The 13,237-nt window shown below is 42.4% G+C and overlaps 1 protein-coding gene across 1 annotated transcript in view; it reads right to left on the bottom strand.

Annotated features, from left to right (window-relative positions):
* The window catches only part of SHCBP1L (SHC binding and spindle associated 1 like), a 73,224-nt gene that overhangs the window by 48,536 nt on the left and 11,451 nt on the right, over positions 1-13,237 (bottom strand). The window contains exons 3-4 of the mRNA XM_048862034.2: positions 6,475-6,689; positions 604-690 (exon numbers count right to left, since the gene is read on the bottom strand). Coding sequence (XP_048717991.2) covers positions 604-690; positions 6,475-6,689 — 302 coding nt within the window. The remainder of the gene's footprint in view (positions 1-603; positions 691-6,474; positions 6,690-13,237) is intronic.

Below are 13,237 nucleotides of genomic sequence, written 5' to 3' on the forward strand. Positions count from 1 at the left end.
ATACTGGCAAGGAGGGTGTTAATGAAGGACTCTGGACCCAACTGGCCCCGCGTCACTACACCTGTAGCAGATCTCAGGTATGGAGAGGGGAGTTAAAAGAAGTCCCAGCTCTGTGCAGGGCTGACCAGGAAGGAAAGCAGAGCTCTGCTTCTTCATTGCCGAGGAAAGCCTGGTTTCAGCCAAGAGTCAGATGCAGCTTGCTGTCTGGATGAACCTCCCAAAGGATGAGATGACCAGGCCAAGGAAGACTGACCTAAAGGCCTGGCCGCATGAAGACAGGCTCTAAACAGAAGGGCAGGATCCTGCTGAAGATTCCTTGGATGACTGTGTTTGAGTTCATAGCATTCCTTTATTTATTTATTTATTTTTTACTTTAATCCCCTAGAAGGGGTAGGACTCAAGTGTTCCTTACCTGGAAGGCTAAAGCACCAATACAGCAGACCCTGTGAGAGGTGGCAACTGACCTTTGGAGACCCCATGACAAGGTGAATAGTGCTCCAATGGACCATGAGGAGAGCCCTCACAGCTTCTTTTAACAAAAACAAAAAACAAAAAAAACCACACACACAAAAACCTCACTCTTTTTTGGTGTAATATACTTACAGTTTAATTCTCTCTTCTATCAGTGCTGCATAGGTCTCACAACTTTCATCTTCATCCCAATCCCTCCAAAGGAAGTCATAGAAAAACCTAAAAGATATATTGACATTACAGGGGGTCCCCAGTATACATCAGGGTTGCATTCCTGAATAGGGCAATGGATACTGAAACTACGGATATCGGGGAATTTAATTTTTCCCCACAAGAAATAATGGGTCACCCCGCTCCAGCCCTGCCCTGCCTCTTCCCGCCCAGTTCTGCCCTCTCCTCCGAGCGTGTCCAGTCCTTGCTCCTCCTCCTCCCTCCCAGCACCTCCTGAGCACCAGGGGACACACCCAAAGAAATGCCCTGCAAAATGTGAAGTGGATATGTGGATCGGGACCAGTGTGAATCTGAACATGTTCCCCTATTGGTGAGCAACGGATACAAGAAACAACTGATAAGGGGGAAACGTATACCGGGGAACCCCTGTATTATACTGCCACCACATTTGCTCTTTCGTGAGAAGCAGGGGAAAAAAAGCTTCCATATGTTGTTTTGGCAATCAACCTCGTAACTTTCTATCGTAGTGATCTCAAGTTGTGAAGAACATTTTCACTTCATAAAAAGCTGCAACACCACAAATCTTATTTCCCCACAAGAAAAATCTGCTTAATTTCTGCATTTTGATTTCTCTCTTCACCTCACCCAGCAGCCTTAGGTAAAATCTCAACAGCGCTTCTGTAAGTTCATCCATATGGCTGTTTATGGCTGTCGCTGTCCAAAAGATAAAATTTAGTTACCTACCCTTCATTTTTCCTTCTCTGTAATGGGCACCTACTGCTCCATAATCTGTTATAACTAGGTTATTCTTCCTCATCTTCCAAGCCTGAAGACTAAAAAAATAAACTCCACTAGCTTCACAATGTAGTGCTGGCAATTAGAGCTGATAAGAGAAGTGGTTGCCTCTCTCTAACTTCCCAATCAACTACTCATGCTAAGACAACAAATTATTAATTTTGATTAGAACACAGGGAAATGGAAGAGACCACTTACAGCAAAGAAAGATCCTAAAATAAGGGGATCACAAGATTTCTCCATCTCTCTCTGCAGGAATATTCCATAAAGAGAAAAAAGGAAGAACTGAGACATTTCCCCTCCAACTGGAAATTAATGCAAATTAAGTGACAACCTGGGAGAGATCTCGCAGAGCACCAGATGCCCACTTAAGAGAAGGAAAAGTTACATGTAGGTAAGTAAATTTAACCTTTCTTCATCATGGGCACCTGGTACTCAGTAATCCGTTACAACTGGGAAGTAGCCAGTAAAACATATCTACATAAACAGGAGTGAAACTTGAAACATCAAGAGTGAACCACAAGGAAAAAACAGCTGCTTGAGGATAAGTTTATTTTGTTTGTTTTACTTTTCTTCTGCCTTCCCTCAGCATGTGAAGGGTTTTAATGAAAGAAAGCTAAGAGAGAGCTTGCAGGACCTTTTGTTCAAAAGCTATGTCGAAGACATAACATCTGTTTTAAAACGATAAAGGAATGCACTGAAGTCCACATAGCTATACTACAAAATTACTTAAACAAAGCATAATGCTATTCTGCCCAGAAAATGGACATATGTCTGAACTTTTACAGGAGGAGGAGGATCTTTTAAGAACAAACTGTAGGCCTGACAAACTCCTTAATTTATCCATCTAGGAATACTGGCTATGATGCTTTTGTTGCAACCTTTCTTAGGTCATCCATCTAATATTAACATTGCATCTGATTTTCTTCAAGAATTAGCTTTATGTAAACAGAATTTGAATATCTCAACATCTAAAAGCAAGTAACTGACTTTTAGTGGTGGAATACAAGGAAAGCAAATAGATTAGTTCAAGTGGAAACGAACATTTCAGGGGACACAATTCTGGTGCAGGTCTGAGAATCATTTCATCTGCAAAAAAACTGCATAGAAAGATTCCAGATGGATAAAGCCCCCCAAACTTTAGACTAGATGACCCTTGCAGTCCCGTCTAACCCTATGGTTCCATCTATCAACTAACTCTCCTGGCCAATGTAATTGCGAACAGGTAAAATGTTTTAATAAGTATGGAGAAAACTCCCCCATGTGTTTAGGAAAAATTAGATCATCTGAAGCTATTCTACTAGTCTCCTAACAGCATCTCTGCAGAGAGACAGCTTTAAGGAATTGGGAAATGTGAGGGTGTTGCAAAAAATGATAGCCTACTTGTAGCATATTCCTTCCAATTCTAACATTGAGACCTGAATCTGCAGGAAGATTGTGTCATAGTCTTAGCAAGTGCCTATCTAGAAGGAACGCCAATATATGTCCTTTCAAGAGCACCATGAGAATCAAGTTCTCAAAATCCTCTGAAGTTGTCAGATTTGTGGACAATTTCTAGATTTGACTAGCATGTTCCATGAGCTCTCCCAAATATTCATGCTCTAGAAGGCAAAAACTTCAAGTTCCAGGCCAAACACTTCACGTGCTGAAGTCTGGGAGTCTGAGAGGATCCTGAAATATAAGTTTCCACTTGACCAGGAAGTTTGAAATGCTTTTTTGGCCACATACACTAAGGTATCTTACTGAAGGCCTGAACTGACCTTTTCAGAAGACCGAGCAACCCCCAATATAGTGGGCTATCCATCTTAACTGTTGTAAAGACTGCTGCTTCTGCATCTATAGCTTTTGCTGCTGCCCCAGTCTATGATCTGCTCCTTGAAGAGACAGAGGACTGCTTTAAAAAAGAAATGATAGAAAGAGTTGATAAAGGGGGAGGGAAAGCTGAGATGAACATGCTCTGACCTTAAAATCTTACTGAAGTGGTTTTAAAACTGTGGAACAAAACTCTCCTTCCTTAATGCTAACATTTTAGCACAGGATTACAGCCATTTGGATTGTCCATTGGAGCTGGAAAGCTAATGGTGTAAGCAACTAGACACTTGGCAATATCACTTGAATGAAAATTGCTGTCAGACTTAATAAAGTAGCAGGCTAGACCAGTCTGGAACACATGAAAGGAAACTGGAAGAAAAAAGCTGTCAAGGCTGAATCCCCACTCTGGCACTTCGAGTGCAGAAGGTGGAGGCCTGCAAGGATTTCAAAAATTAATACTTGCCACTCCAGGCTTATATTACACTCCCAAGGTTACAGCTTTTCTCTGACCTGGGCTTGGTAAACACTGCCGCCACCCAAATGCAAAAAAAACCCCTTTGAACCCAGGAAGGAGCGCTTGGGAATTCCTCCCTGTGGGGTACCCTCAAGCCCTTTCAACCCCCTCTGGGGAAAAGCTGAGAAAGAAAACAAAGGAAATTAGCTGTTGCCACCAGCTAATTAAACAACATATGCACAAACCTCTTAGGGACCCAAAAATCCAATCCTGTTCTTAAAAAAGGTAACATTTATTAGAAACAAAAAGAAAGGAAATACATTCGGAACTTAGGCTTTTTGCTGGAACTTAAAAGAAACAATTATAAAAATTAAGCATCAAGATATCTCTCTTGAAGTTCAGCTTAAAGATTACAAGCAAAACAAAGGTTTCAGAGTAACAGCATCTGGGCTTAGCACAGAGGAGATCCACAAGCCAAAATAAGGAAATAAACCTGATTGTGTCTATGTCAACATTTCCTGTCCAATGATTTCTTCTAGGTATGGAAGATGAATTTTCATACCTGATTCAACCCTTACACAGCATTCCTGCATGTAGAATTGCTGCTCCATGTCTCCTTCTCCGGAAGGGGAAGCTTTTTTCCCATTTTAAAAAGTTCTAGCCTCCCAATGGCTCTTTTGGTCAGGTGCCCACTCCTTTTCCTTTACCTGGGGAACTTTAACCCTTTACAGGTAAAGCAAGCAAAGAACAGCCAATAAGAGGGATTTTATAGCTAACTGGCTGGCTGGGTGTTCATGAAAGGGAGCTACCCCCCTCCTTTCATTTATTATAGAAGCTCAGTCACATCCCTATCTGCAGATTCCAGCTATTTTGATGGTCTATTATTGGTATAGGCAGGATGCTTGCAGTCGGGGCGAGGATACTCTACTGCACTCATAAGAAAAGTCAGCAGGAGTAATAAAAAGACAAGCTGAGTTAGACCATGCTGAGCTAAGGGAGGCCAGACAGAAAAAAGGTCTACTGATACTGACAGGCTAGCAGTATGGGCTAGATCACTCTGCATCCTGCAAAATAGAAAAATCAAATCAAATTGGTGGCAGGGGAAGAGAAAGCAGCAGTAAAACAAAGGACTACACTAGGTCATACGGTCACTACACTTGAGGAAGCCAGGGTAACAAAGGACTAGTTGGCATCAGCAGGCTGGACCAGGCCACTCGACTAAGACAGCAGAAGGAGTGGTAATAAATAGGGTGTAGGGAAATGCATGCTAGATATTCTTCACAAATCCATATCTGCACAACCCTCAGGCTGCCCTAAAAGAATGGTAACTGATACCAAATACAGGGAATCTGAAACATTTGAGTGCTATGTTGTTGGGGGTATTTTTTTAAACTACATTTTCAGAGCCTGTAGAAGTCAGAGCTTAAGCACAAGAAAAATTGTCTAAGGCCCGTACTAGACAGCTGGGCCAAAAACACCAGGTACTGTGGAAAACTGAAAGCAGTAGGCAAGTCATGCTCACAGGTGATTCCTGACCCTGCTGACTTGCCAGCCTCTTGGGAACATTCCTTGATCCCATACTTCACCACAGTCAAAAGAGAAGAATAAAAAGCTAGGGACTTCTGGCTTGTTGCTTCCAAAATGCCAGGTCCTGCTGCAGAATTTCCACTCCAACCAGCTTAAGGCTTGCCTGTCAGATGTCTGTAGAGTGGAGTAAGAGGTGATCATAGCTAAGCTTGCTACACTGCCGTGTTTTCTCCTCAATAATAGCTTTCCTGTACACTCCTCTTCTCAAAAATCCTCTAAGGCCTGTTCTACACTACAAACTTACATTGGTGTAACTACGTCGCTCAGGAGTATGTAAAAACCACACCCCAAAGCAATGCAGTTATACCAACCTAACCCATTATAGACAGCGCTATGTCAACAGGAGAGTATCTCCCGTCAATATAGCTTCCATCTCTCATGGAGGTGGAGTTTCTCCCATCAGCATCATAATATCTTCACTAAAGTGCTACAATGGTGCAGGTGCATTGGTGTAGCTGTGCCACTGCAGCTTTTTAAGTGTAGACCTGCCCTAACCTACTGGGGGCATCAAGAAGAGGAAGAAAAAAGAAATATGCACAATGGAAGTAACTCCTGCTTAGAGATGAGTCCTAGGGGAACCTCCTAGGTTCTTTGAGCAGAGGCAAAACACTGGAGCAGCAGAGAGGCAATCAATTCCGTGAACACTTCCAACTTGGTGACACTACATTGTGAAGCTAGAAAGAAATGGCAAAATATTTTCAAGTTGAAATGACTCACTGAAAGAAATCCTTTTCTGCAAACAGTTTGTTTCTATACATTAACAAGCATTTTGTCAGAAAATTCTTGACTGGCTCTACTCAAGATACAGTACTGCAAACCTTGAAAACACCATATGGTTGGCGCATTAAAATAAGTCAACACCTTTTAGAGTAAAAAAAGCAGAAGTGTTAAGGCAAAGCATCAGAATCCAGATAGAGCTGCTGAATCTCAGGTCCAGAAGCTGTTCACTCCTGGACTAGGTAAATCCAATCAAATTGCAAGGGTTTTTTGGGGCATTAACTGGACTTCATCAAAATACTTTTTCATCCTTACCACTTTTTAAACTCAGACTTTTGTTTGTGAATATTCTTACACTATTAATGAAGCAAAGTAAATCTTTCTAATCTTTCTATTTTAGGTACAGTTCCTCAGTTAACATTTTAGCATCTCTGAATGGCAAAAATACAGGGGAAAAAGCTAAATACCTCACAACGTCCAAAGCCTGGGCAATATCAAATACTACCATATCCGGCCCCTCGACAGGGTAGATTTCCAGCAGAGGTACACAATGGTCCAGTTCATCCAAAACATTCTCAACAAGCTCTCTTGGAATATTTGCAATATTAGAGGAAAATGGTTCAGCAACAGATACAGAAGCTTTCAAGTGAGATGAGGTGCTCTGAGATGGTTTGCAAGTAACCTAAGACATAAGAAATATACAGTTACAAAAAATTTTTAAAATGTCTATTTCTTTGTTAGTATGATCCTGCAATCCTGCCACACACACAGTTCTTATTAACTTTCATGGGACTGCCATCTGTAGAAGTGGACCATACTATAAAACTAAAAATAATTAGTGAAAATGACATCTTCCTTTAATTTTACCTTAAAGCAGTAGTATGATTTTAAGAGAAAATGATAAGTTTGCTACAGAATAAGTAAACTGAAAATTATGAGTTACTTTTTAATCTAAACACTACAGACAGCTGTAGAGGCCAGTATTTAAAACTAAATGAAATGGCACATTTTAGCAGTTCTAAGCAATAGTTCCTGAATTTACGTTTATAAGAATTATGATTATACTTAAGACATACATTCAAGGTTGCCTAAACAATATTAGTATTAAGTATTTCCACATTAAATAACCTTTTTCAGTTACCTCTAACTTAACAAGCCTTTACCTTTCAGGATGAAATTTTCCAAGTCTGGTCTCAGTGTGAAAGAGATTTTTTTGTTAAAGACTGAATAAAAATTCTCAGAAGCAGCTGAACCAAAGAAGGGAGGGATTTATTAAAAATTCATTTGTTCTTGAATAGTTCTAAGTATCTCAATGGCTTGGGCTAGAAAGTTGAAATTTGGCAAACTGACATCATTAGGCTGACTATGTGGAAAACTGCAACTCAGAGGATTTAAGTCATTGCAGATATACAAGGGTTGACATGCCTCCTTTAAGGGCCAAGGACTTGGGACAGTCAGCCATGTTCCATTAGCCCTGTGCAGGGTTGGCTAAAAGAAGTAGCCCAGCAGTAGAGGGCTGACTGGAATGGAGAGCACAAGACAGGCAGAGGCCTGTGGAAAGTTCCAGGAGAGAAGGCCAGGGAGTGGCTATTTAGGAAGAAGCAGGGAACTACTCAAAGGAGCTCAGAAGGAGCTGAGGTGAGAGATGAAAAGGAGTCCGGGAAGAGCGAAAGCTGAGCCCACAGTATGGGCAGAGTGCTTGAGTCGAACGGAGGGAAGACAGACCCTTCAGGAAGGAGGGGCTGGGCCCAGTTTGAGACTAGGACAAAGTGTTTGTTTTGGACTTGTATACCCCAGAAGGGGCAGACTTTTTGTTAACGGCTTATCCAGAGGGCCAAGTCCAAGAGGGAAAACTGAGGCAGGGCCACTGCAGGGCAGCCCTTAAAGCCACAAGGGGCACTCAGGATGCAGCACACTACAGTAGATAACCAAATGAATGTAAGGCAAAAAAGGCTAATAAAAATATTGGGTGTATAAACAGAACAATGATATTATCTCAGTATACGCTATTGACAAGACTATCACTGAAATGGTGTGTCCTGTTCTCACAAAATTAGAGCATTCAAAGATGGCAGAAATTATTCAAGGTCTAGAAGACACATCTTGCAATGAGAAATGTAAGGAGCTCAATCTATTTAACTATTTATAATTAAGGTTAATTATGACTTGTGAGTTATGTACCTACACAGGGAAATCTTAATATCAGAGAGTGGATGTCTTTCTAAAAGATATGATTTAGTTCAATTATAAGTTATTGGACTCTGTAGTGTTCATTTACATACTGCAGAAATTACTGGGTGAAGTTTATGGCATGTGTTATCCAGGTTGTGTTAGCCTAGAATAGATTAAAGTTTACCTTTCTGATCTTAGAAATCTCTCAATCTAGGTACCTATTTGGGAGGGTGAGGCCTCACATATACAGTCTTTCCCAAGCCCTACTAAAAGTTATTTACGAACAATCTGGTAGCAAAGCTAAAATTGAAGCATAAGAGGCAGCAGGCAGGTATAGCCCAGAAAGGAAGAGGGATAACCCCGAGTATGTTTGGTGTTTTTGCTCTTGAGCTCATCCAAAAGATCCTTCTAAACATCAGATGTACAGAATTTTATTTTATTTCTTTTTACTTTTTTCTGCTTATGGTATTTAAAGGATGCTTCATCATCAAAAGCTGTAATTTTTTTTAACTCAGTCAATTATGAAGAACTCAGATTGGCCATGTCCCTTTAGAACTTATCCAACCTGCACATGAAGTGAAATGGGAATTGATACCCTGGCACCCCAATATTCACCGCTATCATGTAATTAGGATATATTTTGTACAAAGTACAAATGAAGTATCATTCTAAGAGTCTTGATCTGCTAGACATTAATGTCTCATTGGATTGTATGTGCTAGTGTCGTATGTGAAGTTATGAAGTTTGACTATGTCTGTTACTGAAACAAGTTGTGAGGTTGAAAATACCCACAAGCAACCTTTCAGTTACAACAGTAAAAAGGCCAAATGATGTTAATGGCATATTGAGGAAACGCGCCCAAGGATTACCCCAGGAACTATGTACAATAGAAGAGATAGCGCTACACAATGGAAACTGTTTGACTCAGGTAACAGCAACTGCCAGCAAGTTAAAGAAGTATGGGCTGGATGAATGGACTATAAGGTGGATAGAAAGTTGGCTAGATTGTCGGGCTCAACGGGTAGTGATCAATGGCTCCATGTCTAGTTGGCAGCCGGTATCAAGTGGAGTGCCCCAAGGATCCGTCCTTGGGCCGGTTTTGTTCAATATCTTCATAAATGATCTGGAGGATGGTGTGGATTGCACCCTCAGCAAGTTTGCAGATGACACTAAACTGGGAGGAGAGGTAGATACGCTGAAGGGTAGGGATAGGATACAGAGGGACCTAGACAAATTAGAGGATTGGGCCAAAAGAAATCTGATGAGGTTCAACAAAGACAAGTGCAGAGTCCTGCACTTAGGACGGAAGAACCCCATGCACCGCTACAGACTAGGGACTGAATGGCTCGGCAGCAGTTCTGCAGAAAAGGACCTAGGGGTTACAGTGGACGAGAAGTTGGATATGAGTCAACAGTGTGCCCTTGTTGCCAAGAAGGCCAATGGCATTTTGGGATGTATACATAGGGGCATTGCCAGCAGATCGAGGGATGTGATCGTTCCCCTCTATTCAACATTGGTGAGGCCTCATCTGGAGTACTGTGTCCAGTTTTGGGCCCCACACTACAAGAAGGATGTGGAAAAATTGGAAAACGTCCAGCGGAGGGCAACAAAAATGATTAGGGGACTGGAACACATGACTTATGAGGAGAGGCTGAGGGAACTGGGATTGTTTAGTCTGCGGAAGAGAAGAATGAGGGGGGATTTGATAGCTGCTTTCAACTACCTGAAAGGGGGTTCCAAAGAGGATGGATCTAGACTATTCTCAGTGGTAGCTGATGACAGAACAAGGAGTAATGGTCTCAAGTTGCAGTGGGGGAGGTTTAGGTTGGATATTAGGAAAAACTTTTTCACTAGGAGGGTGGTGAAACACTGGAATGCATTACCTAGGGAGGTGGTGGAATCTCCTTCCTTAGTTATTTTTAAGGTCAGGCTTGACAAAGCCCTGGCTGGGATGATTTAGTTGGGGATTGGTCCTGCTTTGAGCAGGAGGTTGGACTAGATGACCTCCTGAGGTCCCTTCCAACCCTGATATTCTATGATTCTATGAACAGCAAAAGAGCTTTCTAGCAAGTGGGAAGATATAAAAGTAGGAAAATGACATCATGATAGTACCTCACTCTCTCTACAACACACCTGGAAACACCTGCGGAATAAAGGCTGAAGGAGGGGTAGAGCGGAATTGATGGTCCCAGCCTAAAGGGATTTCTAGCCTGTGTATGAAAACCTGGGAAACCCAAGCTGCAAAGCCAAGGCAGCTTGTGTCTTAAGAATCTGCCAGCCTGTTTATCACTCAGGGTGAGAATTTGCTAATTCACATTCTACCTATCCAGTATGTTAAGCTCAGTATGAGGTTTTATTTACTAGGTAATCTGCTTTGATCTGTTTGCTATCACTTATAATCACTTAATCTATTCTTTTGTAGTTAATAAACTTATTTTGTTTTAATCCAAACCAGTGTGCGTTTGACTAAGGTGTCTGGGGAAAATCTCAGCTTGGTTACCACAACTATGCATGGCCCTCTTCACACTGAGGTTAAGCCCGTATGTTGGCCAGATTTGACCAGCACAGAATGGTACTGCTCTGAGGTCCTAGGCTGGGAGGCTGGTGGTTAGAGAACCTGCATGTGACTGCAGCTGGGTGTGTCTCTACCTGTGTGAATGCTGGTGAAAGTGCAAGCTTGGAGGTCTTTGCAACTTGTCATGGCAACACAATGTGAGAGGGAGCTGGTGGGTCAGAGGGCTCAGTGATACCCCAGTTCTAGGTGGCACCCCAGGGAGGCATCCATCACAGGAATCCTGGGGTGGGGGGAATATAGCATGTAATCTCATAATTAAATACTGTAATGTTTATAGGAGCAGAAGTTAAGATTGTGAAAGCGACCTTCATTTTGGCATTTCCAGACGCTGGAATACTTCATTTTTAACCATAACTTCAGAATTTTTTTTAAAAAACTACATTGAAAATAGAAAATAATTTAAGTGTGTGACTACACATCACATGTTGCAGAAAGGAAAAGTTAGTTAAAAAAGAATTGATAGTCTAATCCTGTCCCTACCGTTATCCTCCAACCTGCAAATTCAAGGAAACAGAATATAGGTATGCTTTTTTTCCAGTTCTCAGAGACCAACGTGCAATTACAAGCACTTGAACCAGTCTCAGAAGAAACACAAAGAGATCGTATTGCATACCAGGATCCCCAAGCAGTGAAGTGATTATATCCATAAAGTTGGGAGAAGAACAAAGACACTACTCCATAGCTAGATAGCAGTTCAAATCCCATGAAGTTTTGTGTAGTTATCAGTCAGGAGAAGCTCAGTAAGTCTCACCAGGAGCTGTACACACCTCCAGAATGAAACTGGGGAAATAGGAAAACTGTTTACCACTAATTCTGCTGTTTACCAGTATCTTGCAGGATTTTCATTCCTAGATTTTAGCTTCTTTGTGGAAGATTGCTGGGACTCCCCTGCCATAAGGATTCCAAATCAGTGGGGAAGGAAGGGTCATGAAATCTGTGTGGACCAATGCATCTCTAAGTTCACTTTCTGTAAGGTAAATAGCCTCTTTTCCAATGCTTGTCCACAAGGATCTCACACTGCAGGTGAGTGACCAACAGTTACCTCTCAAAAAAGCTGGCTATAAGATTCCTATCCAAGCTGCCACAATGGAATAATGATAGGTATGTGAACTGATAAAACTCCAACTAGCTTCTCTATAAATTTCAGAAATACGGACTGGCAGAGTATACAAAGATGTTATTTTCTACAATCTTACTACCATACGCAATAGCTCAAACTATATCCGTTTCTGCACTTGAAAATTTTAGTGAATATAGTTCCAAAAGCATGCGCAAATGGAGGACCTGAAAAAATGGTTACTCACCTTCTCGTAACTGTTATTCTTCGAGATGTGGTATTCATGTCCATTCCTATCAGGTGTGTGTGCACGGTGGCCGGAAGATTTTTCCATAGCAACATCCGTCGGGTCAGTCTGGGCACCACCTGGAGTCACAGTTTCATGGCGCTCAACATAGGGCCCTGCCAACCCGCCACCCCTTCAGTTCCTTCTTGCCGGCTAGAGGGGAAGGAGGGTGGGTATTGGAATGGACACGAACAACACATCTCTAAGAATAACAGTTACGAGAAGGTGAGTAACCGTTTTTCTTCTTCGAGTGCTTGTTCATGTCCATTCCCATCAGGTGACTCCCAAGCCCAAGTTTAGGAGGTGGGATCGGAGTTGTCCACTGATTGGAGTACTGCTTGTCCGAAAGCTGCATCATCTCTGGTCTCCTGGGCTATCACATAGTGCGTGGAGAAAGTGCGTATGGAGGACCCCATTGCCGCCCTGCAGATTTCCTGAGTGGGGACCTGGGCCAGGAACACTGTAGATGAAGCCTGCACCCTGGTGGAGTGTGCAGTGATCGGAGGTGCAGGAACACCTGCCAGGTTGTAGCACTCACGAATACAGGAACCTATGAATGACTAAATGCATTGGGATGACACAGGCTGACCTTTCATCCTGTCTGCCACTGCCATGAACAACTGGACTGATTTCATGAACGATTTTGTTCTCTCGATGTAAAAGGCCAGCGCCCTGCAGACATCCAGAGAGTAGAGTCTTTGCTCCCTGCCCCTGGAATGTGGCTTAGGGTAGAAGACCATGAGAAAGATGTCCTAGCCCTGGTCTACACTAGGAGTTCAGGTCGAATTTAGTAGCATTAAATCGATTTAACCCTGCACCCGTCCACACGATGAAGCCCTTTTTTCGACTTAAAGGGCTCTTAAAATCGATTTCCTTACTCCACCCCCGACAAGGGGATTAGCGCTTAAATCGGCCTTGCCAGTCAAATTTGGAGTACTGTGGACGCAAATAGACGGTATTAGCCTCCGGGAGCTATCCCAGAGTGCTCTATTGTGACCGCTCTGCACAGCACTCTCAACTCAGATGCACTGGCCAGGTAGACAGGAAAAGGCCCACAAACTTTTGAATTTCAATTTCCTGTTTGCATGGTCACCTGCAGCTTGCCACGCTGGCCAGAGCTCATCAGCAGAGGTGACCATG

This window comes from Caretta caretta, chromosome 8, assembly GCF_965140235.1.
Source record: "Caretta caretta isolate rCarCar2 chromosome 8, rCarCar1.hap1, whole genome shotgun sequence".
Classification (NCBI taxonomy): Eukaryota; Metazoa; Chordata; order Testudines; family Cheloniidae; genus Caretta; species Caretta caretta.